Source organism: Lagenorhynchus albirostris, chromosome 17 (assembly GCF_949774975.1).
Source record: "Lagenorhynchus albirostris chromosome 17, mLagAlb1.1, whole genome shotgun sequence".
Lineage (NCBI taxonomy): Eukaryota > Metazoa > Chordata > Mammalia > Artiodactyla > Delphinidae > Lagenorhynchus > Lagenorhynchus albirostris.
Genome location: NC_083111.1, coordinates 73,100,412 through 73,127,882, shown reverse-complemented (window position 1 = coordinate 73,127,882; position 27,471 = coordinate 73,100,412). Strand labels below are relative to the sequence as shown.

The window sequence follows — 27,471 nt, the reverse complement described above, 5'->3', positions numbered from 1 at the left end:
TATTGCCAGGACTGTTATCATCAGGGATCCATTCAGCAAACTAATAGTGACTTAAATAATAAAGACATTTAATGATCTCACATAAGCCATCTGAAGGCACCAGCATTGGTACAGTAGCTCAGCACAGGTATCAGAGACCCAGCAGGTTTGTTCTCTATATTACCCCACTGCCACCCTGGACATAATAGTTTTTCAGCTTTAGGCTTGGAGCCTCATGGCTGCAAGGTGGTTGCTGCAATTCCAGCCAACATATCCTCCCCATATTCAAGGAAGGAGAAAGGTGTAGCTCAGAAGGACCCTCTTACATGCCTTTATGCTTTATTAAGAAAGAAGTATTTCCCCAAAGCTTCTAACAGTCTCACCCTTAGGGTTTTGGGGTCACATTTGGGTTTCATGCTCAGCCCTAGACTAGCCCTTGTCTTGGAAGCATGGGATTACCACGATGAGCCAAGAATGACTAGTAAACATTCCCAGGGACTTGGGGAGGAGGTTACCTTCCTTGAGTGCTCTTCAGTTTTGTTGGTAAGGAAGAGGGATGAATGGCTGTCAGGTGGCAACCAACAGGGACCACGGCTAGTAAACCTGCTTCCCTTCAATTGTCTAGAATTGTCCTAAGTACACAGCAGGTGCTTAGTAGGTGATAAGGCACCATCCACCCGAGAAGGGGGCTCCCTCCTCAACTCTGGCTCCTGGTGCACCCTCCTCCCCTCCCCAGACTGCCTGGGCTCTCACTTCACCTGGCTGCAGGATGTCTTCACCAACTTCCCCGCACTGCTCCAGTTCGTGAATGGTATGAAGTGTGTGGCTGGTCTCTGCCCCCGGGACTTCGAAGACTACGGCTGTGCCTGCAGGTTTGAGATGGAAGGGCTGCCTGTGGACGAGTCTGACAGGTGAGCACGACCAAAACGTGAGCTCGTGGAAGCCCGGCTGAGGCCTGGGCGGAGCACAGATGCGGAAAACTCCCCTGGCTTCGTTGTGTGTGCAGGTGTGTGTGGGTGTGTGCAATAAAATTTAAAATCTTAGAAGCATCCGGGGTTAGCAAGGATATGGCAAGTAGCTACTGGTAGCAGGAGGGTCAATTAGGACAAGTTGGTGGTATCTGTTAGAGTTTTATGCATATCACCTATAACCCAGTACCTCCAATTCTCTGTTCCTAAGGGACTCTGTGATGTTAGGCACGTTCTTTTACTTCTTTGTGGTCCATTTATTCATCTATTAAATGGCGGTAATAATAACACCTACCTCCTAGAGTTATTGTTTAGGATTACATGAGCAAATACAAGTTAAAGTGATTGGGATTTGCCTGGCTTATTAGGTCTGCAAGAGTATTTGCGATTGATAACAACATTAGTAGGGCTGTAGTAGTAGTAGTGATAGTAGTAATAGTATTGTGGGAGTCACAGTCAGGCTGTAATAGTAGTAGTAATAGTAACAACATTAGTAGTAACAATTGTCTAGGTAGCTATAGTAGTATTAATAGTAACAGTGGTAATAACAGTAGTGACAGCAGCAGCAGCAGTACTAGTAAACTGGTGGTGGTGGTGGTGCTGTTAGTAGTAGTAGTAACAGTAGTAGTGGAATAGTTGTCACAGTAGCTGTAGTAATAGTAATAGTAATAATAGCAGTAATAGCATCAGTACTAATAAAACTGTAATGGTGGTGGCGGTAGTAGTAGTAGTAATAGTAGTAGTAGAACAGTTGTCACAGTAGCTGTAGTAACAGTAATAGTAATAATAGTATTAATAGCATCAGTACTAATGAAACTGTAATGGTGGTGGTGGTGGTGGTAGTAACAGTAGTAGCAGAATAGTTGTAGCTGTAGCTGTAGTAATAGTAATAATAGTAGTAATAGCATCAGTACTAACAAAACTGTAACGTGGTGTTGGTAGTAGTAGTAGTAGCAGTAGGAGTAGTAGAAGTAGTAGTCGTAATAGTGGTAATTGGAGCTATAGTAACTGCAGCAGCAACAGGAGTGTGGAACCAGGAAATTGAACCCACATCTCACCCCTACTCCAGGACCATGTCTGCACCTCACTGGTATTACATTTGTGCCCAAATCCAGTGTGATAAAGTGTGTGCTTTCATCTACGCAGACTCCCAGGAGATAGGGAAGGATTCCCATTGGCGTAAGCTGTTTCTGCACCAGAAGGGCAGTGTGTTGTTTCTGGGACCATAAGCCAGCCCGTTGACATTCAGAAAGGGGGGGGCTGAATCTGTTCGGGGCACAGTGCCAGAACCATTTCTGGGAATGCGTTTTCCTTTCAGGTCCTCCCTTACCATTTCCTTTAGGTATTAAAACACCCACAAACCTAGAAGTCAAAGAAATGAAGCAGTAATTCATCCCTGTCTGAATGATCAAAGCGTTGATGGCCAGAACTGGCAGAATGGTGGGCCTACCCAATTCCAATTACTTTACACGTTGCAGGTGATGGAGGTGGGAATTTCCAGACTCCTGGAGGATAGATTATTTCCACCTCGAACTTGCACGCCAGATTCCAAAAACACTGCCACAGTTTATTGAGTGTCAACCACATGACAGGGCCTTTACAGACATTCTCTTGACTCCCCCAAATTCTCAGGAGTTGGGTAATGTGAGGAACTTAGTAGCTTGCCCATACAGCTGCCTGTGTGTCTTCTGCTTTACACTGGTTTCCACTGCTTGCTGCGTGCACTGCAAGCGCCACCTGACTCCCTTGTCTAGTGTCAGCCTCTCTCTGTGATCAACCTTGACCTTGGCAAGTTACAGAGCTTTATGTGTCTCACTTTTCACATATGTAAATGCTCATAAGAATAGCAACTGCTGCATAGGTAATACAATTCAAATATCGTGTGTGTGTGCGTGTGTGTGTGTGTGTATGTATACCCTAAGCATTTGGAAAAGGCCACTGCCAGAAACCAAGCAGAGACAAAGAGTAATCATGTGCTGCCTGCCCCTCTTCTGACCCTAACCCACACTCTCACCCTGACCCTTCCCCATCGTGCCACAGCTGTTGCTTCCAGCATCGCAGGTGTTACGAGCAGGCTGCTGAGATCGACTGTCTGCAAGACCCCGCCAAGCTTAGCACAGATGTCAACTGTGTCAGCAAGAGTATCACCTGTGGTAAGCATCTCCAGGTGTCCCAGGAGGCTGGGCTGAGAAATGACAGTTCAGAGATTGTAGGCCCAGGCTCCCAGGGTCCACCCTCATCATCATCACCGTTGGCAACATCACTGTGTATACTTGGAGCCCTACAAGGGCCAGATCCATGGCATCTGTACCTTGCATGGAGTAGAGGCACAACAAATTCTTTTTGAATTGAAACAATAGCTGCTCAGCAGATTATTTGATCTACAATTTTATGCTCGTACCGAGCCTGGCCGCTTGAGAAGAGCAAACAGCTTACTACTTATGCACTGTATGATTTAGGGGGAATACCCTGACCTTCTGCTTAACAACTGGGAACCTCATAATGGGGAGGAGAAAACCTGCTTCAGAGATTTGTTATAAAAACTAAGTACTGCTTACATGTAAAACAATGTTACATTTAAGAAATGTAAACAATGTTAAGTGTAAAACAGTTAATATGGTGACTGGTATCTGCTGAGAACTCAGTGACAGAAGTTGAGTCCACGAGGGATGAATAAGGCTGGTGTGGTTGTAGGAATCAGGCACACACGTCGGGTCAAATCTCAGCCCTCCACGTTACTAGCTGGGTGACTCCAGGAATTTTATTTCATGTCTCTGGACAATCCCGGCAGAAGAAGAATAGGCAAAGGCATTGAGGGAAGAGGACCATGGCAAGCTGGGGTAGTATATTAGGGCACCGTCTCTGAGTGCCTGTTATGTGCCACGGATGTTATACACAGCAACTCTGATCGTCCGAACAACCCTATTAGATGGGGGTCATTATCCCCAGTTTTCAGACAAGGCGAGGGAAGCTCAGAGAAATTAAATAACTTGCCCAAAGTCACATAGCTGCTAAGTGGCTAAGGCAGAGTTTGAACCCAGGTTTGACTGGTCCCACAGTCCAGGTCACATGGACTGGCTGGAGTTCAGAGCATCAGGAAGGGTGTAAGTTACAAGGTGAGGAACACAGTGAACACGAAGAAACATGACTCATTCATTCACTCGCTCAACTCACGCGCGCTGAGCACCTACACCAAGTGTAAGACAAGCGCCTACGTGTTGGGAGTACCCTGACCTTCTGGAATTTCCTCTTGGTTGTCAGACACCGAAAATGTCAGAAACAAATCATATGGTATGTTAGATAATGCTAAGATCTGCGGAAGAAAATAAATCAGAGGAAAGGCATAGGGAGGGCTGGGGTGTGGGTTCCTATTTAAATAAGAAAGTCAAGAGAAGCCTCCTTGGGAAGGTGACAGTTGAGCACAGACTGAGAGAAGGGATGCCTGCTACTCAGGAGAAGAGCAGATAGAGGAAGCAGCTGTGGTGGACCCCAGGCTCCAGGTGCCTGGTGTTTCAGAAACAAGGGGGACAGTGGGTCAGAAGTGGGGAGACGGGGGAGGAGTGCAAGAAGGTGAGGTTTGAGAAGGAACAGGGGGCAGTGGCTTTTACTTTGAGTGCGGAAGTTGCTCAAAGTTCTGAACACACACACACACAAAGGTATAGTTTGAAACCTGGGTTTGAAAAGGACCGTTCTGGCCCCTCAGTGAGAAGAGGCTGGGCAGCTGGGCAGGAGGCGGGGGGGCCAGTGAGGTCACTCAATCACCTAGGCAGGGGGTGATCGGGGGGTGGAGATGGGGGACGCATGTCAGACTCAAATAGGTTGCAAGTAGCCGGTAGGACGGCCTGGTGGATCGGGTGTAAGTGCAGGAGAAAAGGAGCGCCTATGGCTCCCAGGCTGGGCCCACACGGCTGAAGGCATGGAGCTGGCGTGGATGAGATGAAGAAAACCGCAAGAGAATCAGGGCTTTGGGGGCAGAGCGGGAGTCAGTTTTAGAGTTTGCCCCACCTCTTAGGATTCCCAATGAGCTCTCCCGGTCTGCTCTGCCCTCGCTCTGTGTACAGAGTCCGGGGATGCTTGTGGGCACCTGCTGTGTTCCTGTGACAAGGCTGCCATAGAGTGCTTGGCTGAGTCCGGTATCAACTCTTCCCTGAACCTTCTGGACACGTCCTTCTGTCTGGCTCAGCCTCCAGGTAGGAAGATCCAGGCCCTGCATCAGCGGTGGGGATGGCGATCTGCGGCGGGAGCTGGTATGGGACCAATCGTAGCTGTGTTTCTTCAGATGCCAAGTCCAGCACCTTCTAACATTCTCCAAAACCACTTCTCTCATGTGCTTTCTCTTCAGAGACAACCAGCAGGAAAGAGCTGCTGACACTTCTGCCCAGAGGTAAGGTCTTCTCGGGAAGCTGCTCTTGTTTGGACCACAGGGCTCCGGCTACTGATGGGAGTGGGTGGATACACCTCCTCCACCCGGCCTGCCTCACCGAAGCTGGAGTGACCCATGGCACTGAAGGCGTGCCCACATCCCCCAGCCAGAGACGCCATTACTTCTGATAAACTCAGTTCACACCCAGAGTCAAATGGCCCTTTCTACGTAGACAGGTGTGAATTTAATCCAGTTAGGACGGAGACCCCAGGTTCTTTCTCTTGGCCTATAGTTGTAAGCAGGACAGGGTCCAGTGCTCAGATGGGGCAAGGGCCCTCCCGGCTGGGGGCGCTCCTGGCCACTGAGGCCTCCCGGGAACAGACCGGCTGTCCCCCTCCTCTGCCCCCCAGAGCCTGCAGCACAAGGAGCTGCCTGGATCCAGGTGAGGCTCCTTGAAGGGGAAGCTGTTTTCTCGTGTGTCACTTTTCAGGACAGGGTAGCCTCCTTATAACTGTCTACTGAACTAAGCAAGGGATGATTCTGACTCTAAAACATGCATCTTATGAAAAAAGTGAGAGTTAAGTTTATGCCCATCATTCCTTGTCTGCCAAAGTTCCCACGATCTTTCAGTCCCAATACTGTGGGTACCCGGGGATGGGAAGTTCGAGGTGCACCTCGGCCAACCATCCCTCCTTTCCTGGGGCCGGGCTCTCTTTCTCAGAATTAGCACTGCAGTGTTTGTTAAAGAGGAAGCCGATATGGCTGTGTGTGCGTGGATGCCGGTGTGCCCGTGCCTATGAGTGTGTATGCGTGTGTGCACGTGTGGGTTTGTGTATGGGCATGTATAGGCTGACGTGTGTGTATGGCTGCGTGTGTGCGCGCGGGTTGTATCTCTGTGGACGTTCTGAGTCAGCGCCCTTTTCTCTCTGCCATCTGCCTTCCCTTTGAACACAGGTCTTCTCAAATTGGGACCACACTCCATAGGCAAAAACCTTCGGAGTTTGCAGCCCTTTCATCGCCACAGCCTGTGTCCAATGGTGTCGCCTTCCCCACCAGAACCCAGCCCTGGCTGGAGTCCCTCCCGAGGGGGGGCCTTGCTGGGCACCCCTGTGTCCTGGGCGGTGTGCGAGAGGCAGAGGTATCCCGAGGCAGGACAAGCAGCCCTTCTGGGAACGTCTTTTACAGCCCCCTTATCCTCCTGCCCCATCCAGCCATCCAGCCTGTCCTTGGGGACCCTTGGCACTTGCATCCCTCACTCGTTGCTCCTGGGGGCTCTTTTTGCAGTGGTCCCTGTGGAGCCCACGGACTCCAGCCTGACGGCCCTCTCAGGAGAAGATGAACACAGGGGGACCGGTATGGAACCCAAATATCCGTGGGTTGTTTTGTTTTGTTTTTTTTTGGTAGAGTAGCTTTCTTTTTTTTCTTTTTTTAATTTTTTTAATTGGAGTATAGTCGATTTACAATGTTGTGTTAGTTTCAGGTGTACAGCAGTGACTCATTTATACATATACATATATCTATTCTTTTTCAGATTCTTTGCCCATGTAGGTTATTACAGAGTATCGAGTAGAGATCCCTGTGCTCTACAGTAGGTCCTTGTTGGTTATCTGTTTTATATATAGCAGTGTGTATTTGTTAATCCCAAACTCCTAGCTTATCCCCCTCCATGTTTCCCCTTTGGTAGCCGTAAGTTTGTTTTCAGAGTCTGTGAGTCTCCTTCTGCCGTGTCTTGATTGTCCCAGCTGCCTGCTTGCTGGGATTCTCTCCCTTAAAGTGCCCCCTGCCTGGGCTTCCAATGGAACTGCCTCAGGAACATTCTAGAACGCCTCCTACTTCCTTTTGACTGCCAAATCTCTTCTCTACTTGCTCAGCTTTCTCCCGCACTCCTAGTCCCACCTTAGGAGAACTGTCAGATAAAGCGCAGACCCCGCCCTCGACCATCTGACATTGAACTTCAGATCAACACCACATACTTCGTTAATATAAGTATGTCCCAGGATTTGCATGGGACTTACTTCTACTAAAATTGTATCTTTTGTTCATGCGAAATCCAAATTGAACTGGGCATCCTGGGTTTTTATTTGCTAAATCTGGCAACCCTTCACCTCAGGGAGATCCCGCTGCACACCCACCGCCCTACAAGTTTGTGTATTGCTCTCCTCTGCTGTTGCTGCTGCTGCTTCTGCCAGGTTAAAAGCAGAGGCTCATGTGTTCACCCCCAGCCATCCTCCATGTCCAAGGGCGTGTCAGCCCCAACGGCTTCCCGACAGCCCGTGCCTTGGAGACCGGGTCCAGAGAAAAGAGGAAATGGCACCAACACCAAACCAAAGCTCCACCACACGCCCTGCTTCCGACCGGCAGCCATTCCCAGCATGACCGGCAGTGGCCATGTCCCTTCTAAATTGAGGATAAGCTGCAGGCTTCACGGCCCCACCAGACAATCACAAAATAACCCCAAATTCGTACATTTTCCACTTTCTTCAGCCTGAACCATCATCCCATCATCCCTTTGTGGCACAACCCTGGAAAAGTCTCAAAGTAAATAAGGTTCCTCAACGAGTCTAGAGTCCAACGGGAGGAAGTGAGGGGATACACTCTCATCTTCGCTCCCCAACACACACGCACTCACCCCCTCACATCCATGACCTAGGCAGTGACCACAAATGCCCTCAGAGGAGGGGGCAGCCTGAATGCGGGCTCAAAAATCAATCATGCAGGTGCAGGTGGGACAGTTTGTGAGGAAAAGGTCTGGGGTTTGTAGTTGTTCTCTCACCATTATGGGATGAAATTATGTTTTGGAGTCAGGCAGATTTGGGATGGATTCCCTGCTCTCCTAGTTTTCATCTGTGTGACTTGGGAATCGTGGTTTATGCTCTTTAAGCTTTAATCTCCCCTCTGCATAAAGCAGGTATCAGCATTTTTTTATGTTAAGGGCCAGATAGTAAATATTTTAGACTTTGTGGACCAGAGGATCTCTGTCGCAACTACCCAACTCTGCCACTGCAGCAGAAAAGCAGCCATAGACAATCTGTAACTGGATGGGTGTGGCTGTGGTGCCAATAAAACTTTATTTACAAAAATGGGCTGAGGGCAGGGCCATAGTTTACCAATCTCTGGAAAGGGATGATTATCCCAGTCCGTTGTGGTGACCGGAGAATGAGACAGAGCATGGGAAGATTCTGGGCCAGCATCTTCTTCCAAAAATTCTAGTGTGACTATAAAAAACCGCATACAATGTCAAATCACATGCAGGATACTGGACGACTTGCCTAAAATACATAATCTTATTTAATGCTCATACCACCCTATGAAATAACTGCTGTAACCTCCATATTGAGATGGTACATTGAGATGGAGAAAGAAGTTGTCCAAGCCGAGAGCTGGGTGGTAGGGCTGAGATTTGAGGCTTCCACTGTCTCCATCCTTACTTCTAGACCTGAACTCCCTCTTCAGCTGCCTTCCCCAACAAAGCCATTCCAACCAGGGGAAATAATGGCCCTTTCTCCCAAAGAGGTCATTTGCTGGTCTCTTTGCCTAAACACAGCACTGGCCCTTATCTGGCCTCTTGTTCACTGAATTGGGAAGGAATGGTGCAACAACATCCAGACATACTCTGATCAGATTGCCACGGGCCTTCTCTCCTCTGCCCAGCTGAGGTGCTGAGCTGGGTTGGTAACTGAGATGTGGTGGTTTCCTTTCACAGTGGCAGCTGAGACCAGAGCTGCCCGACTGACCATTCTCTCCAGGACAAGTAAGCAGAGGGGACTACATAGGAGGACAGCAAGAAACCCAGTGGAGAAATGCCATCTAAATATTTGTGTTCAGTTCTGGTGACCAGTTTTTGACATGGTCTGGAGGAAATATTATTATACCCATTCTGCAGATTATATCAGAAACTGGGGCTCTGGGAGGTTAAAAGCCCTGTCATTCAGCAGTGACTTGTAGACTGGTTTCTAACCCCAGACTTCATTCAGGCTTTCTGTTATACAATAATGATTCACAGAGAACAACCTCCTACTTAAAAATATCTAGACCGAGATGTCATCAGAAGAATTAACATATTTACTTTACTTGTGGTCATTAACAACCATGGCTCCTTTATTAATAAGTATAAATAACTGATAATAACGGTTTACTAATACTAAGAGTGACTAACAAATGGATTCCTTGCTTAATACGCAGTGACATTGTTGAGGACCTCCGATGTGTCGGCGGGTTCCTAGGCCCCATGCACCTTCTCTGAGTTAATCTTCCCTCACCCTAGAGGCCCGCTGTTATCCCCATTTTACAGATGAAGGAGGAGCTCTGAGAGGTGGGGTCATTTCCCCAGGGTAGTACAGCTTAGTATTCCTTTAGTTCTGAATCTGTACATTCTGCCTTTGACAAGAACCATCTGCCCCAGCTTAGAACTGCCAAGATCTTCTCTCTTTGCTGAGCATTCGTGTGCACATCAGGAAATTTCAAAGCCTGATTTTCACATAACATCATCATAAACTTGGTCTTTGGCACATTGAAGTTAAGGCAGTTCCTTCCTTTCCAAAGCATTTTGGAGTTCCCACCTCTGGCTCTCTGGGGTACAGCCAGAAGGGAAACAGTAGCCTAGCATAGTGGTTAAGTGGGTCAACTTTAGCCAGGTGGCCCAGGTTTGCATGTCACCATTTCCTGGCTCCGTGACCTTGAGCAAGTGTGTCCCCTTTCTCCTCTGTGAATGAGGGTGAGCGTAGTACTAACTCACGGGGTTGTTATTGAGTTAATGTAATCGAAACACTTAGTGCTGTCTACGGCATGTAGTAAGTCTTAGTTCATTCTGGCTGCTATAACAAAGTACCACAGACTGGGTGGCTTATATACAACAGTCATTCATTTCTCATGGCTCTGGAAGTCCAAGATCAAGATGCCAGCATCGTCAAGTTCCGGTAAGAGTCCACTTCTTAGTTATGGACGGCTGGCTACCTTTTCACTGTGTCCTCACATGGGAGAAGGGATGAGGGAACTCTCTGGGGTCCCTTTTATAAGGACACTAATCCCATCACAAGGGATCTACCCTCATGACTTAATCACCTCTCAAAGTCCCATCTCCAAATGCCATCCTGTTGGGGGTTAGGTTTCAATATATGAATCTGGGTTGGGGGGAAACACACACTCATTCTACAGCATACGAGAAGCTTAGTGACTGTTAAACAGCAACAGATTTCATTTCACAAAGAAACCAGGGCTCAGCAGCCTTCCTAGAGCCACACCACAAGCAACTGGAATCACACAGTTCTGCTGCCTTATTCTCCTCTGTTCAAAAAATGCGATTTTTATGTTTATTTATTTTCATTCAAATTCTGGAGAAGTCTGCTTTCTCAAAGTATTTCAACAGCCTCACCTGCTTCTAGCATGACAAGTTGCGACTGTGTTTATCAGCAAGCCTGAGTCTGGGGTTTTTTTAGCTCAGCAGGGACCCTGCCCTCACAGCTCTCCTGGGAGGCGACCAGGGGTAGAGCAAGGAGCACGTTGCCTCCTGGGCTCAGTGGGATGGGAGCTGCCTCTGAAGACCAAGATGGGACAGACTGGAGTTAATGCCTACTCCCTCTCTCTTCTTCTAGGGACAGAACCAGGCCAAGTCCAGGAAGACACAGAAGATGCAAGGGCCATACCTTCTCCAGGTAAGCGTGCTCAGCTTTGTATATGTTGTATATATTGTTGTCCCCCATATATTTATGAAAGCAAGTGTGTTCCCCAGAATGAAAGAAATCACTGAAGCCAATTTACTTTTATATCCCCAGCCCAAAATTAGACAAGTGCAATCAGAAAATAGATCCATTAGTAGGAAGATATTGAAACCTACCTGCTAAAGAGATGCATTTAGAAAAATATAGAAAACTATACTTAGCTGTCTATTTAAATCCACGTTATAAAAACGGCGACTTTTAATATTTGAGGATGCTTTCCCCCAGTCTGCCCCAACCCACAGTGAGCACATCTGTGAACATAAATAAAATGAATCTGAGACCACTTGGCAGCCACGGTTTTGCAGTCTGCATTGTATCACTTCATACAATGAGAAGATATTCCCCTGACATGAAATATTTTTCTGTAACATGATTTTTAGAGGCTGTGCAATAGTTTCTTGTATGGAATCCTATAAATTGTTTAACCAGTTATTTCCAACATGTGTTATTATAAATAATAGATATGCACTTTCTTTATGCCCATCCACTTCTGATACATGCCTAAAGTTGAATTGCTGGATAAAAGGTATAATCATTTCAGGGCTCTCAATATGTTGCCAAGTTGCCCTGGAGAAAAACTGAACCAATTTACATTCATATGCACATGCCAGGGGCCAACAGTGCCTACTATTATTTGAAAACAAGTAAACAGAAATCCTGTACCCATTTTTAATAGAAAATAAAGGTAGCTCATTATTTTACACTGTTCCCTCTGATTCACCTTTGTGGGGTTGGAGAGCTGGGCAGGATACTAAACCTAGGAGACTGAGGTTACGACAGAACTACTAAAGGGCTGCTTCTAACCCATGAGGACCAGTGTTGAGCAAGCTGAGACAGAAGCCCAGATGTATAAAGCAAACCAATATGGTGGATTTGGGGAAGGACTGCAAGTCAGAGGCCCAGGTCTTACCCAGAGCTCTGGGAGCTGAGCCTGGGTCAGCAGATGAGTGGGCACAGAGCCTACTGAGGCTCCCTTGGTCTGGACCACACCGGGCTGGAGATCTGGCCTGTGGATTGGAGACCTCTCTGCCTCCAGCCAAAGGAGCTGGTGGGACTGAGGTCTGAGAGCAAAGGGAGATCCAGACAGTGCCAGGGAGCCTGCATGGGGCAGGCAGAGCCACATCACGGGCAGCCTTGACGGCCATGGAGAGGACCTTGCACTTAATTCTGAGTACGAGGAGAAGCTGACGCAGTGCTTTGAGGAGTCTGCATTCCTGAGTACTGTGAGTTGGCTTAATCTCTCCACCATTCTTTTTATCTCTTCACCCGCGAGCATCATCATGGACCTTCGCTCGGCAGGCTCATGATGGTAAACACAGCACAAATATAGGCCTAAGAGGCTATGACTTTTCTCGCCCACGAGATGTCATCCAGGTGGCCTAGCTTGGGGTCCTGTCAGTTTTAATGTTATCGTAGGAAATTTGGAAATTCTCACGTAGTGTCCATGGATCCCCGAGTCTCTGCCCTGATGCCTGCAGACCCAGTTTGAAGACACTCTCCCGATGCTCTGTCTGCATTTGGCCCTGACTACATGTCCATCTGCAAACCTCCTCTTGAACCACTTTTCAGATACGGACCATAAAGGTATGTGTTTTCAGGGTCTGCAGAGATTGTTGCCACAGCTAAAGGTGTAACCATCGTCCCTGCCGGCATTAAATCTCTGGGGTTGGCTGTGTCATCCGTCAGAAGTGGTCCTGAGGAGACATCTGGAAAAGGTGAGCAGAAGCAGGCAGAGATGTCTGTCCTCTCCCGGCCTCGGGATCCCCTGGTGAAGTCGTTAACCAACCCCCTTCGGCTACCGCATCGTACTGTGACTGTCCCACTTGGTGCCACTAGGAGGCGCCATCCCTCCTGCCGCTTGAGCACTTCGATTCTCAGAGCGGGCAGATGAGCCTGCAGCCATCAGCGGCTGGAGGCCGAGCCGGGGAAAGGAACCCCTGACCGAGGGCTCTTGTCGCTCTTACTGGCCCTGAAGGAAAGAGCTTGGCGTCATGCGCAGCGTGGTTTGCTGGAAAGAATGAAACACTTGGGTTTGGATGGTTCTCCTCCCTTGGGTGCCTTGGCAAAGGCCCCGCACCGGCAAGCAGCCACAGCCAGTGCGACACACAGGAGGACTCTGCTCATGCCTGGGCAAGCCCTCCACGCATGCAAGGCTCTCGAGAGGGGGGCTGGGGAGGAGCCCTGCGCAGGCCTCCGGCTTCGTGGTTCTTCCCCCTCTGAACTGAGGACAATGGAGTTTGCACAGTGGACTTTCGCCTAGCTTAGCACAAGTTGCAGGCTGAGGAGGGGAGAGGAGAAGGCGGCCAGAGAGAGAGACAGAGAGTCCTTGTTTCTCATCAGCCTGTGACAGGTTCACCTTCCTGCACCTGGGAAGCGGGGACAACACTTGGGTGATGCCACAGCTTGGAGAGATGCTCTTTTGTCTGACATCCCGGTGCCCGGAGGAATTTGAATCTTACGGCTGTTACTGTGGGCAGGAAGGACGAGGCGAGCCAAGGGACGCTCTGGACAGGTACGGCCGGGTGAGGATGGCGGGTGGGCGGTGTTGGTGCTGCAGTGAGAGATGACAGCCTTCCTCGATGTCGGACATCGCTTCGGGCTCACAGAGAGCTCGCCGAGTAGCATTATTTCACTCAGGAGGGCCTGTTGCCATTATGGTCCCATTTTCCTGATGAGCAGTTGAGGCTCCGAGGCTGACCTGTCTGAGGTCCTTCAGCCACAAAGGGGCAGAGCCGGGCAGACCCAGATCTTTCGATTTGGTCTAGAGCTCCACCACGAATACTGCCCAGCTGCTCTAAGACGGTCAATCTGCAAAGACACTTCAGAAGACCCCAAATCTGCCTATTTTGCAATGAGCAGCGTGTAGAATTGGGGTCCCTAGTTGATTTGCTCTGCAGGATGACACACTGAAATGAGCTTCTCAACAACTTTTAAGCATAATTGTCAAATTTTTTACCTACTGTTCTTGGAAGAATTTTCACTGACCTCATGCATTCATCAATTTATTCCTTCATTTATATAGGCATGCAGCCTACATTTATTGTGCTTTTGCTCTGTGTTGGGCACTGTGCTAAGGTGCTGGAGACATAAAAACCTAAACAAAGCGGATTAAAACAAACTGCCTCTGCCCCATGAGACGTTGCTGAGTGAGAGACATGGACAATTCAACAAAGTACCACCTGCTGTAACAAATGCAGTGGGGACACCGAGGAAACGATGGGGAACTCAACCTGGAGATGAGTTAGAGGAAGATGCTGAGAGCAGAACTGATCAGGTTTAAAGACTAAACTCACGCAGTTCACAGCCAGTTAGAGCTCTAGTGAAATTGTGTATGTCCGCCTCCGATGTTGGGCTTGCCAGGGGAGAATCAACAACTATAGCTGAGAGTGAAAAAGACGAGTCTTACTGTAGTTAACACAAAGGGATACAGTACTGGCACGAACATGGAACATGTCCACTGCAGGTCACGTGGTGTCTGCATGGCTGTATGACTCACGCACCCACCTACCTCCACAATAGCTCTCCTGTCTCCACTGCACAGTCATCCCGCCCCATCATGCAACCTTTGCAGGGTATTCCGGGAAATCAGGGGCTCTGCTGCCCAGGCAGACTTCAGAAGATTTACCTCCCACCAGGTGATAGTGAAGAAGTTTTTATTCTAGCAAAGTGTATACCACACTGTGGAATCACTGTGTTTTCATCATGGGGCTTGACAACATGCCCTCTACTCTCCAAGACAGAGAACCATTTAAGCATTGTTCCTGAGTCCACAGCACTCAGTGAGATAAGGCAAAACAGAAGTTTAGGTAGCAGGAGTCACTGCGTTCTGCTGAACCCTATGGGAAGAATATGGGTGCTGTTGAAGAGGTTTCCTGACTACTGACCATATTTCACAAAAAATATGAGATCTGACCAGGCAGCAAGTGAGCTATGATACAGCTTCCTTGATGTCCATTAGGAAGAAATGGAAAAATGGAAAGCCATAGCCTTGAACAAGGAAGGGTTAGTCAAAATGATATTATTTTCTGCAACAGTGTCTTTTCCAAACCATGCATACTTTATATCCTGAGACATGTGAATGGTTTTCAACGGTAGTTGGATCATATATGATTTCTGATTCACTGACTTTAGATTTTAACTATTATATAAACTATCCACCGCCACCCACCCCAGCCGAATGCCACACAAGACAGTGGCTCGGCTGTCATAACAGCAGAATGGGGGCTGCAGTTCTCATCCCACACAGGCTAATGTGATGTGAGAGGTGGATGGTTCCTCCTCCTACTGCCGGCACCATGGAATGGGTGGTGAAGCCCATACGTGGTCAAGCACAAGCACTACCGAAAAGCCACAAGTCTGCCTGGCCCCGCCTCCGGCTGTGGCCTCCAGGACCGAGTGAGAGTGGTTAAAGGACAGGGGAGAGTTGAAAAGAGAGGATTAAGGAGCAATTGTAGCCCCCTATGGGTTGGAGCCATCACAAGTTGCCTCGGGGTGTCCATCAGCTGGGGGTACACTGTGAGGCTTTATCAGGCCAGATGGGTGGGTCTAAAAAGCAAGAACATGATCCATTCTCATCTATTTCCTGAGGTCTTGCTCTTCGCTGGACACCTTCCTAGATGCAGTTCTTTATTTACGTTCGAGATAGTTACTCTGTTCTCTTTTAAGGCTATGGACAAAGGGGGTACCTTATGGATGTGAGATTAACTGTTCTATTATGTAAAAGGTTGGAGGGAGTGGGTTATTTTTAGCCCATATGGTATGCTAGAAGTGGTACCCCTTCCTCAAGACTCTTTATTTCCATCTTTTGGAAAATTACTGTAATAAATATGCAAGTCACCCATCTTTTCAGTCAACAGAGTCACAATAAAAACACCAAGCTTTTTAAAAAAGAGTAAGATACATCCGGTGTGATGGACACTGCCTTAGATGTGGCATCCTTGTGCAGTCCACAACCTGAACAACCATACATGGTGGCCCTTGGGATGTATATAAATGAGTCCACTGGCACTGGAAAGGAGGCACTGGCTTCTCTCATCAATATAGGGAGTATGGGATAAGCAGGCCTGGAGGGAGTTCTGGGGACAGCTGGGGGCTCTAGGCAGTAAGCGATTTTCCTTGCTCTTAGGTGCTGTTTGTCCCATCACTGCTGCCTGGAGCAGGTGAGAAGGCTGGACTGCCTGCTCGAGAGGCTTCCTCGGTCACCAGTGGTATGCGTGGATGGTACCCCCAAGTGTAAGTGCTGTGAGCCAGCAGAGTGGGTTGTTCTTTCATTCAAGTCAGCATCAGGACCACAGCTCATCTTATAGATGCTTTCCCAAGCACTTGTTCATCTCTAATGTGATTTAAAACATTTCTTAACTTTGAGGCACACATTAGTACTCCTATTCCACTGAGGAGGAGACTCAAGTTCAAGAGGCTAAGTCAGCTGACAGAAGTCACAGAGCCAGTAAGAGCAGACGGGGAATGATGTAAATTAGCCATGCTTACTGAGTGCTTCCCATGTGCTCTTCTGAGTTTTTCATGTGTATTAACAGTTCATCCTCACACCAATCCTATGAGGTAGCACCACGAGACTTCCCATTTTACAGAGGCGGCGACTGAGGTCCAAGACCACACAGGTAGAAGGAGGTGATAGAACTGGGGCTGGAACTGTGAAACCATAGAGCCTCAGACCCAGAACCGAGTCTTCACTGAGCCAGTGGGTCTCTTTTCCTGAGAAGTGAACGCTTTTCCCAAGTGAGGTCCCCTGAGGAAGCCCATAAAAAGGGGAATGTCTCCGGCTGAAGGAGGAAGTGGGCCTGCATCTCCACTCCTCCCAGGTGTGGAAGCCAGAGGTGCCTCCATGGCCATTCAGGGCCTGGGGGGGGAGGGGGGGATATTTGGAAACAGCCCCACCCTCAGGAGCCTCACTCTGTTGGGCTTGCTTTACAACTGGCTTCATCTCCATTCTCTGGCTGCACTTCCCCATGTACATCAGTGGATGTATTTCCCTTACCCTTTGCAGTTTAAAAGGAAATGGTCCCTATAGCATTTCTCGAGAGCCCTGAGAGGGTTTGTCTCACCCTCACTTTTTATCTGGGGAAGCCCCAGGCTGAGGCTTCAGTGCCACCTCCTCCCTCGGCCTCCAGGAATCCCGGCCTTGGAGGATCGTGTGTGCCTCTCACCTCCCAGGAGGGAGCTCTGTGCTTTACATGTCACTTACTCATTCATTCATTCACTCAGTTATCTGCTTTATCCAAAAAACCTCCATCGGGACCTAGGAACACAGTGAACAGACATGATCCCTGCCTCAAACTGCTCACAGCCCGCAAGGAAGAGAGACAAGCAAGGGACTCTTCTATTATCATTAGTATTGCTACAAGGTGGTACAGGTGCCCAGGACCGTGGTGAAAGGGTTTTGAGCCTGTGGAATATGGCAGCCAGGATGGGAGAATTGGGGAGAAGTTAGAAGGGCAGTGAAGGAGGTTTTCCAAGAGGTTAACAGGTTCCCAGGTGGCCGTGCTGGGTGTGGGTGTTCCAAGAAAAAGGAAGAGAAAGACTGTGGCCTTTGGGGAACTCCTGGCAGTTTGGGAACGACACGTGGTTCTGTATTTCGGGAAGAGATAGTGGGAGTCGCAGGACCATGGTGATGCAAGGTGAGGCTGGCGAGACAGGTACCAGATCACGAACCCAAGGCTGAAACATTTACATTTTGTCCTCTAGGGGGTGAAAAGCCAGGGGTGGGTTTAGAACCCATGAGTGACAGGATCAGATGATCGTTGTCTGTGATGCAATCATGCCTTGAGGTCCCACCTGCTCAGCTAAAGGCGCCTTCATCCCTCTGGTCTCACTGAATCCAGGAAGGTTGTGTGTGTCGTTCAAACTCCTACAGGGCTTCTGTGAACTGGTTCCGACCCTCTGTGAGCCCTGAGCACCGTGTCCTGTAGCAGCTGCAGGTGTCGGGTTGTGAGGAATAAGGGCATCTCGGAGCCTGCTCCGGGCCACCCCACATAAGGCACAGGGGCCCAAGTGCAGAGCTGCTCTGGGGAGCAGGCTCAGGTCTGGGTCCACTCTGCTCTTCCATGTCTCCTCTTTCTGCCTCCTGCTGTGGAGATGCAACGAGTATGTCTGGGGCTGATGTGAAGGCCCGGGTAGGAGATGTGGAGGGTCAGTGTGATGAGAAAAGTTCTGGTTGACGAATACTTCGCGGTAGGATCAGACAAAAAAACATTAAACGGACCAAATACGTCTTTGAAAACCACAGACAAGGATAACGTTTGCAGAATGCTTGCCTATGTCCGAGCACCTTCAAATACATTATTTCCTTTGAATCACACGCGTGTTCTGCATGCCAACCCGCACTACATGCAATTGAAACCTTCAAGAAATAAAGTAGGGTCACCAGACGGAGCAAATAAAAATACAGATAGCAAAAATACATGTATTTCTGCTGTGATAGTAAGAACCATAGGGTGGGATTCAATGGGAACCCACAGGAAAGACACTCCCTTTAGCCAGAGGGGCTGGAGGAAGCTTTCTGGACGTGGTGGGAGGATGCCGGGTGGATTCCTGACGGGAGTATGTGCTAACCAGGAGGAGAAAGTTAAGAATATTCCCAGTAGAGGACTCAGTGGACGCAGGACCAAGAGGTTCAGGACGGAGCCGGGGAGTACAGGGCAGAAGGGGCAAGCATCCTGCGGTGTCTCAGGTCTGCTACTCTGTTCTTGCCCCCTAAGGTGTAGGGCAGAGCCTGTGTGAGAAGCTGCTTTGTGTCTGTGACCAGACAGCGGCTGAATGCCTGGCCTCTGCCTTCTACAACCAAAGCCTCAAGTCACCTGGCAGACAGGAGTGCCAGGGCCACCGGCCATCCTGCGAGGATGGCAGGATTTCAGCTTCGTCCCTTGGCTCCAGCTCTGAGGAGAACAGCGTGGAGGCCCCGCCGCCCAGGGAGGGCCTGAGAAGAACCAGAAGATTCCTGGGGAAGTCACTTGGTCTCCTGGGGACCAGGCCACAGCGTGGCCCCAGATAGATTCCCAGAGAAAATGACCATCACACCCTATCGTTCTGTCCCTCCTGCTACTGTAACCTCTCTGGGCCCATCTCCATCCTCTCTGTCCTCAGCAGAGGCTCAAAGCGGGAAGAGGCAGGAAGACCCTTGCACATGTGCACTGTGATGTTTGTCAGCTCACATCCAAATGTGTCTTTGGAGAAGGCAAACGAGGGGGTGGTTATATGTTTCCTGGAGTGCACTGTAGGGGCTCAATAAATATTCCCATCAACGTTTCTTTGTCTGGTTTGGTTTTGAAGATGCTGGTACATGAATAGATGGCAAAGGTGAGATGGCAGAGGAACGGAGGGGGAAAAGATATCTTCACTCCCCAATCACTGAAATCACAATCTTCTATTAAAAAAATACAGAAGGGAGTATGTTTAATCAATCTTATGAGATCACCTATGAGTCACCAATAACCCACCAAAGACATATGCCAAGGACTGAGATGACAGCTCTTCCGGTATGTTATTAAGAGAATGGCCTCAGCCACCTCCATGAAGAATCACTGATAACACTGTCTTGGGTCCGGCAATATTAAATTGATTTAAAAAAAAAAGATAGGGTTTATCCCAGTGGCTGGACGTTTGGGGGATGCCAATGCCCACTCAGACACAGACAAATGTAATAGGAATTACAAAAAAATGGAAATTATATCCCTCCATCCATCCATCCATCTACCCATCTGATAGTTATTGAGATTTTACTGTGCATCAGGCAAAAAGGCAATGTGCTTCCGGAATCGCCTTCAATATTTCATAAGGACACGAACTATAGTTCACATCACACCCTTGGTTCTCTATTCTCATAAATCACGTGTCCTGCAGTGAAGACGATACAGGGTCCCTGCCTGCTCCTCAGACAGGCGGGAAAGCAGAGCCTCTGAAGAGTTCGTGTTTGTGACCTTCTCATGGTGTGGAACTATCCTGACGTTAAAGAATTGAAAACCTTAAGAAATCAAAAGGTCGTGGTGCCAAGCCAGCAGCTGATACCCTTCCCTACCTTCCAGGGAAATCACCTGATGAGCACCTTTTGATGAATCCAACACATTGGAATCTTTTTTTTTTGCGTGGCACGTGGGATCTTAGTTTCCCAACCAGGGATCTAACCCGTACCCCCCGCAGTGGGAGTGTGGAGTGTTAACCACTGGACTGCCAGAGAAGTCCCTCACGTTGGAATCTTTTGAATAATGTGACCTTTTAAGTAACAGCTGAAATTTGGGTCCTCCCAGAAGCAGACCCTTAGACAAGGACTTGAGAGCAAGTGGTTTATTTGAAAAGTGCAGGAAACGCTGAGGGGAGAACAAAGGGATAAGACGGCAGAGGAACGGTAGCCAGTGAAAGCTGCGTTACCAAGGCAGTTGCCCCTGGAAGTAGAATACGCATAGCACATGCACACGCGCGCGCGCGCACACACACACACACACACACACCCCCGCTGCGAGAAGAGACAGACCACCTTCTATCAGATCAGTCTTTACTCCCATGGAGGGCGATGTCTCCTGCCTGCTGCACCTGGCGGCCGGAGGCTCTGGAGGCTGAGGAAGCCTTTAGGCAAAGAAATGCAGGTGAGAGTGTCTGGCAATCAGCCTGCAGGCACTACAGTGGTCATGGCGAGGCGGGCCACTAATGGCACTCCCTTCCTTTAACCCAGCAGGTGTGTGCTAAGTGTCCGCTTCCCATGGCCGGCACCGTGCTAGGCTGCCCACACGTATGGTGACTGCCTGCCTTCTCCACACCTTCACCTGAGGCAGCTGAATGTTGCTGAAGGACAAAAGCAACTGAGCTGACCCACTTCACTTGAAGCTCATGACCACAGAAACCTCAAATGGACGCTCAACCTGTTCTTAGTACGCTGAGTTTTCTGCTCTCCAAGACAACTGTTTGGTCCCTTTCCTCCTCTCCTCAAACCTTCCACACCTCCCCTTGCTCTCAGCTGAGAACTGTCCAGAGCGGAAGGGTCTGAGATTTTACCTTATTCGTAACTTAACAAGTTGGTCTGCATTTCATGGATGCTGGCAGAAGATTCGAGATGCTTGGGTCAGAGACAAAGGACTTTATTACTTACAGTAATGGCAGTAGCCTGAGTATGATAATTTATGCTGGTTCCTCAAGCCCTGGGCCAATGCAAAGAGGGTCAGGTAACACCTACACACAGGGTGGGTTTCATTACACAGGGAACCTAAAATATTTATTTATCGGCCACAAGCCTGCCTTTTACCCCAGAAAAGAGATCATCTGTATTATACAGGACAAGAAGCATGTCTGTCCTTGGCTCCAAAGGGAGATGCCATCTCTGTGTTCCAAGTCTGTAGGATGTACTATATCCTTAAAAAAGATAATCCAGAATAAAGATAGTGTCTCTGTTCACAAGACATGCAGAAATGCAAGGCACATGGCTACAATGACCTCACCTAACACTCCATTGAGAAAACTGAAGTTTTCCCGTGGGAATGTCCTGATCTTCTTGCCACCAAAGCTACAAAATTACCGGCGGTCTTTGTCTTCCTTCCTGTTTCAATGAAAAAAGTGTTCCTTATCCATGTCAAAGGTCAACCCCTCCACCTACGCTCTGGGTACAGTACCCCCCTACTGCCTTTTCCAGGGCTTGATTCCTGCAAACATTTCCTTTTTATTCTATATCAATTCATCACTCTCTTCTTCTATATCATTCTAATCAGCATGCAAACATGCCCTAAAGTCTCCCATCTTTAAAAAATCTCTCCCTTGACTCATTAAACTAAGATGGTGGAAACATGAAATTATAAATCTGATGCTCCTAGATTTAATCTTGTCCTTAAATACCACACTAGGTGGTGCTATACTGGGTATCTTTTGCCTGACTTCACATCATCCAACCCTACCTTACTCCAGATCCTGCCATGATAACCAGTTCCACACAGGCTTCCACCTGCCTCATGCACGGGGGTGGAATCTGACAACGCCTGCCTTCTGCACTTCTACACTTCGTGCATGCGACACAGGACTTCTCTGAGAAAAAGGCATGGCACGCCTTGGGAAACTGCCCAGCACTCAAGCACACACAATCCAAAAGTGCGGGGGAGTTAATGTCAACAGGGCCACCCTTGACCATGAAGAACAGAAGCGGAGCATACATGCTTCCCCAGCTTTCATCACCTGGGTGGACAGTTCTGAGATTATTTCATGAGACTCCTCAGGCTGTCCAGTAGGATGGATCTCCAGTCACCTATGGTGCTGGTAATTCATAAATAAACCCTCTTAATGAGCTTTTTCTCATTGCACTTCACTGGTCCGGTCCCTTGCTGGGGTTCCCTGGAATCACTTCCCAGAGCAATTCCTACATGTAAGCCTTTGTCTTCGGCTCTGCTTTGGGAGAACCTAGGCTAAGTTACTGGCTTCCCAAGTCTGCCTGTGACTCAAAGTGTAAGTACAAGGCGAATGTAATATAGCAAAACTAAGAGGCAGGGCTCGATGCTACACACTGGCTCTGCTTTTTCATTCATGTGAACTTATGTATCAGATGAGAGAACAGGACGCAACGAATTACAGCTGAAAAGAAAACGCATGAGAGAGTGTATCACACAGACTGCTCATTTTACACCTAAAGAAAACAGGTTCAGAAAACTGGAATGACTGGCCTAAGACTGCAGAACTGAGACAGCTGCCCAGGTTGCTTAAGACGCTATGCATGGTGAACTCAAGGATTATTCATGACAAATACTGACTCAGTGTCTAGTCTGTGCCACGTAGGCATGACACGAGGAACCTCTTCTAAGTGATTCATCTACCCCTCAACAGATGACCTCCGAGGGCAGAACATACTCTCCTCATTTTACGTACTTCAAAGCTCAAAGTTCCGTCACTGCCTAAGGCTACGGCCAGGAGTGGCAGGGTGGGGTCTGAAGCCAGAGCCCGTGCTCCTCGTTGCTTTGCCAAACTGCTAAAGGAAGTCCCCGAAGCCCATCTGGCTATGGTGGGCTGTCCTGCCAGCGGCAGGAGAGCAGACCAGGTGGCAGAGGGTACTAGAGAGGAGCTATCGTTTTAGAGAGAGGCTTCATGTAACTTACACAGCAAAGGGGTAGGGTTGAAAATACAAACAGCAAGACTAATGCAAAGGTGGAAACCGTGCTTTCACAGGCACACACTAAGAGCTGAATCTTAGCTTGTATCTTACCACGACTGCAGTTATGGTTCTGATTCTTCCAATGTATGTGAGGATGAATCCGTTTGGCAGCTTGATTTTCACTGAAGTTCTTCATTTTTAACTAAAGCAAAATAGTGAATACGTTTAATTTAATAAATGCAATGGCTATTACAAAAATGTACGTATACAGAAGTAATTTGATTTTGTTTTATTGCTTACATATGAATTGCACAGTGAACTGTTACATTTCAAAAAACTCAAATCATTACATTTAGTACATATATTGGCATGAAAAAAACAAATCAGTACCATTTTCAGAAAGGAAGAAAAGAGATATTGAGAGGAAGGGGAAGTTAACTGCTGGTTAAGTACAGTATTATGATTCTAAAAGATAATGAGTTCAGAAGTATTAAGGAAGTGTGTGTGTGTTTAGGTTAACTCCAGTGACTATATAAGCAAAGACAACACAAGTATAGGAGGAACATTTCAATGTTAACTATTCAATGTCAAGGAAAAAAATGAATGATATAAGCAACAGTATATAGCAAAGAGAGAATGATTAACAGTTTTTATTAAGAGTTTTAAATATCTACAAAAATATAGCAATACAGTGAACTTCAACACATCCTAAACTTTCAGTATCCAAACTGGCTGTAATATAGTAGGCATACCTATGACGTGCAGGATCTCCTGCAATCTCCTGGAAGGGACAGAAAGCCTAAGAAAAGACCCCTCATTTCTTGGGAATCGTTGTTAACAAGACCAGTTCAGTAATCTAGGATATACAGAAGTCTACTGTGATTTAAAAACAACTACAACAGGAAAAAAATCCCACAAAACCCAAATCTACAGTTTACAAAACAGACCAAGAGGTATGATAAACATTAACTGAAATGGTTTTCCTTTACATGCTGTACATGCATTTTAAAATCACAGAGAAACATGAAAGTCTGTAGAGCAAAGTTTGTTTTGCATGAGTGCAAATGAATATATATCTTCTTTTCTTATACTATTAAATTATATATATTTTTTCATACAAAAGCACACAGTGTTAATCTATAAAATGACATCCAAGTGGATGATGATTGTTTTTGCATGTCCCCCTGCTTAGATTTTTACACAATCTTTCTTTAAAAATACAGAAAAAAAGGGAAATTAAAAAAACGTAAAACTTGGCCTATTAAATGGTGAAACATTTTACCTCGTCAAGAGGTAAAGTTACAGTGACAGCTGCAATGGGGGCCATTTAACCCCCCAAGTGGTGACTGCACTATCACTTGGAAAACAATGTCTTGTTATCAACAGTGAGTAAACCACCCAGGATGTTTGAGTATCATTTGATAGGTTTAAAAAGACTAGGATCTTCTGCAAGATGTTTCAAGATGCTGTACTTTGGTTTAAATATTCAAAAAAATTTTGAGTATGCTTGTTCTATTATTACTTCCTCACTTTTTTGTTTCTACTAAAGGTGCCCAAATAATTGTAAACACCAAGTAATAACATGCCTTTCTTCACTGCAATTTTTCAAACAAAATCTAAAGCTAAAAATGCAATTATTTTTTGGGTTACAATTTTTGATATGTATATTGTTTTATGTAAAAGGGAATCAAATCTGAAAAGGTAGTAGAATTATAAACAGATTATTTTATTAAAATGTCCTAAAAGAATTTTATGAGTTGCAAAGAAAATTGTTCATTTTTGCCATGTGATGGAATTCACTAAAATGTACACAATTTTAAGAACACTGTAAGTCTGTCAGCACATGTAATCTTGGTAGCTTAAATCAATACAAGCTTAAATTGACAATCTATAGCACACTTGATTGTTAAACCCATAGGCACTCTTTTCAAATGTAATATCACAAATCCTAAACAGAGATGCATACAAGTTGCAGTTCAAATCTTACAAACTGAAAGTCCATTCGGGGCCTTTTTTGACTATAAGGATTTAAAAACTGCACAATATTAAAATGTAAATTAATATGCTCTCAACAGAAATCAAAATGTACACACTCTTCACAGGTGAACTAGTAGCTGTTTTAAATGTCTTTTTTTCCTATACTAAATATATAGCTCATTTAATTAATGGAGCCACAGCAAAATACTACTATAATTTCAAAGCATAGTCTGTAAACTAATACATCTAATGATGTAAAAAATATTGCACAGTTCAGTACTCCAAGAGCAAGCTCTGAGACTCTCAAGTAGAACGGTCAAACTTTTGGCAGAAAACACAGTATTACAAGAACGAGACACTTTAAAGTCGGAGATTTTAGGGTCATATTCTAGGAATATTACTCAGTAAATGTCATCGCCACAAACAAGGTGAGGAATGACTGTCACATACCGTTACAGTGAACGAACGGAGGGATGCGCACCACGACATCTAGAACATGGGGACCAAGAGCCACAGAACAGTTCTGCGGCTCCAGGATAGGAATATATTTGTACGTTTTTGCTTTTGCAGATAAAGAAAAACAACAGCAATTCTAATTTTAAGCAGTTGCGTAGATGTCTAAGAAATACAGTAGACACTTGATACATCTTCAACCCTCTGAAGGCTTAATTTTTTTTTAAATTACATGTTTGTGAAAATTTTTAAATATACTATTTAACAATTAATGTGAGACCAATATACGTTCAATTTTAAAAGCCATCGGGAACCTAAAAAGAAATTAACATGGCATAAACCTATCTTCAAAAGTACTCTAAATCATATAATATAGCTGCAAAATATCTAATCTGATATGCCAAGCATTCGGTTAAAAATAAATTCCATCATAATTTTCACGAAGTATGTTAACACACGTTAAGTAAACCCTGAAAACTCAGCTTGGCCCTAATTTTTAGGCTTTATGCTGAGGTCTTCGTGAGCCACTCAGTACACACACAGATCTGGAAACTTCATCTCGTAGACCGGGACAGACTGGTATTGGGCGTGCCCAGAAGTAATGGTCAGTGTTCCTGATGGACTGGGAGGAGGGCTGTAAAAGAGCGAGGCATCGTCAACAGGTGCATTGCAAAGCTGTTCACTTCACGGAGCACTCTCGCTACTACCTGCCAGCAGCAGAGTGAGGCTCCTTCATCGCAGGGATCAGTGTGACGGAATTGCGGGCCAGCTACAAGGTGGCATGGCACATAGATCACAGTGGTACCAAGCTGTTTTTAAGTCTGCACTAGACATTCTCCTCTGAATATATGTATATATAATTTTTACAGTGGGATTATGCTATACCCACTCATGTAAGCTTGCTTTGTTTCACTAGTAAAAAATCTTATATATACATATATTAACTTCTTTTGATGACCACTGCATGGTACTTCAATATATAAATATATTATAATTGATTTACTTCAACGGACAGACGTAGGTTCATTTTTCATTATCATAAATAATGCTGACAGGTCTATTCTTTTTTTTTTTTTTTTTTTGCAGTACGCGGGCTTCTCACTGTTGTGGCCTCTCCCGTTGCAGAGCACAGGCTCCGGACGCGCAGGCTCAGGGGCCATGGCTCACGGGCCCAGCTGTTCCGCGGCATGTGGGATCTTCCCGGACCAGGGCACGAACCCATGTCCCCTGCATCGGCAGGCAGACTCTCAACCACTGCGCCACCAGGGAAGCCCCTAGGTCTATTCTTATACATAATTTTATCCTGTCTCCTTGGTTTATAGTCTTACAAACAGAATTTCTGCATCAAAGTGTATTTACATTTTTGAGACTGGTACACATTGCCATAATACTGGCAATTCATACTTTCAACATCTGAGTGTAGCCATCCTCTTACACCATTATAAATATTGGGTATAATCATTCTTTCTTGTTATTTTAATCTTTGGCACTCTGGCAGGCAAAAGGGAATTCATTCTTTCTTTTATTTTCACATTTCGGGTTACTACTAATGCTATATACCTTTGTAGATTTAGTATCCATTCTGCGTTTCTTTTAAAATGAATTGTCTATTTGAGTCTACTGCCTGTATTTCTACTCAGCTATTTTTCTTTTATCAGTTTCGGAGACTGATCTTTTGTCACATGATACCAATGTTCTTCCCTCAATTCATTACTTCATTCTTATCTCTACCATAGATAAAGATACTGACACTTTCATCATTCAAAAAAGGTCCTTTGTGTCCTCAACCAATTTCTCCCTACTCCCACATACCCGTACACATACACCCACATCCAACAGTAACTATGTTCTGATCGCTGTCACTGAAGGTTAGTGTCACTTGTTCTTGAATTTCACATGGTCTATACAGCCTATAGGAATGGTCCATACAAGCTATACTCG

At 46.6% G+C, this 27,471-nt stretch overlaps 2 protein-coding genes across 4 annotated transcripts in view; one reads left to right on the top strand and one right to left on the bottom strand.

The window, feature by feature from the left end:
* Positions 1-19,035, top strand: part of OC90 (otoconin 90) — a 31,768-nt gene extending 12,733 nt beyond the window's left edge. The window contains exons 4-13 of the mRNA XM_060127744.1: positions 716-890; positions 2,988-3,100; positions 5,009-5,137; positions 5,290-5,331; positions 6,595-6,663; positions 10,902-10,961; positions 12,626-12,742; positions 13,368-13,539; positions 16,153-16,259; positions 18,743-19,035. Coding sequence (XP_059983727.1) covers positions 716-890; positions 2,988-3,100; positions 5,009-5,137; positions 5,290-5,331; positions 6,595-6,663; positions 10,902-10,961; positions 12,626-12,742; positions 13,368-13,539; positions 16,153-16,259; positions 18,743-19,035 — 1,277 coding nt within the window. The remainder of the gene's footprint in view (positions 1-715; positions 891-2,987; positions 3,101-5,008; positions 5,138-5,289; positions 5,332-6,594; positions 6,664-10,901; positions 10,962-12,625; positions 12,743-13,367; positions 13,540-16,152; positions 16,260-18,742) is intronic.
* EFR3A (EFR3 homolog A) overlaps positions 17,735-27,471 on the bottom strand; it is a 101,483-nt gene continuing 91,746 nt past the window's right edge. Inside the window, exons 23-24 of one of the 3 annotated variants that reach the window (XR_009536563.1) lie at positions 23,212-23,302; positions 17,735-18,208 (exon numbers count right to left, since the gene is read on the bottom strand). Coding sequence is in view for 1 of the 3 variants with exons in the window: in XM_060128523.1 (XP_059984506.1) it covers positions 26,059-26,164 (106 nt within the window). In the remaining 2 variants the exon portion in view is untranslated. Of the gene's footprint in view, positions 18,209-21,163; positions 21,568-23,211; positions 23,303-23,374; positions 26,165-27,471 lie in introns of those variants that run through there. The other 2 variants (XR_009536562.1, XM_060128523.1) reach the window with 2 other exon arrangements.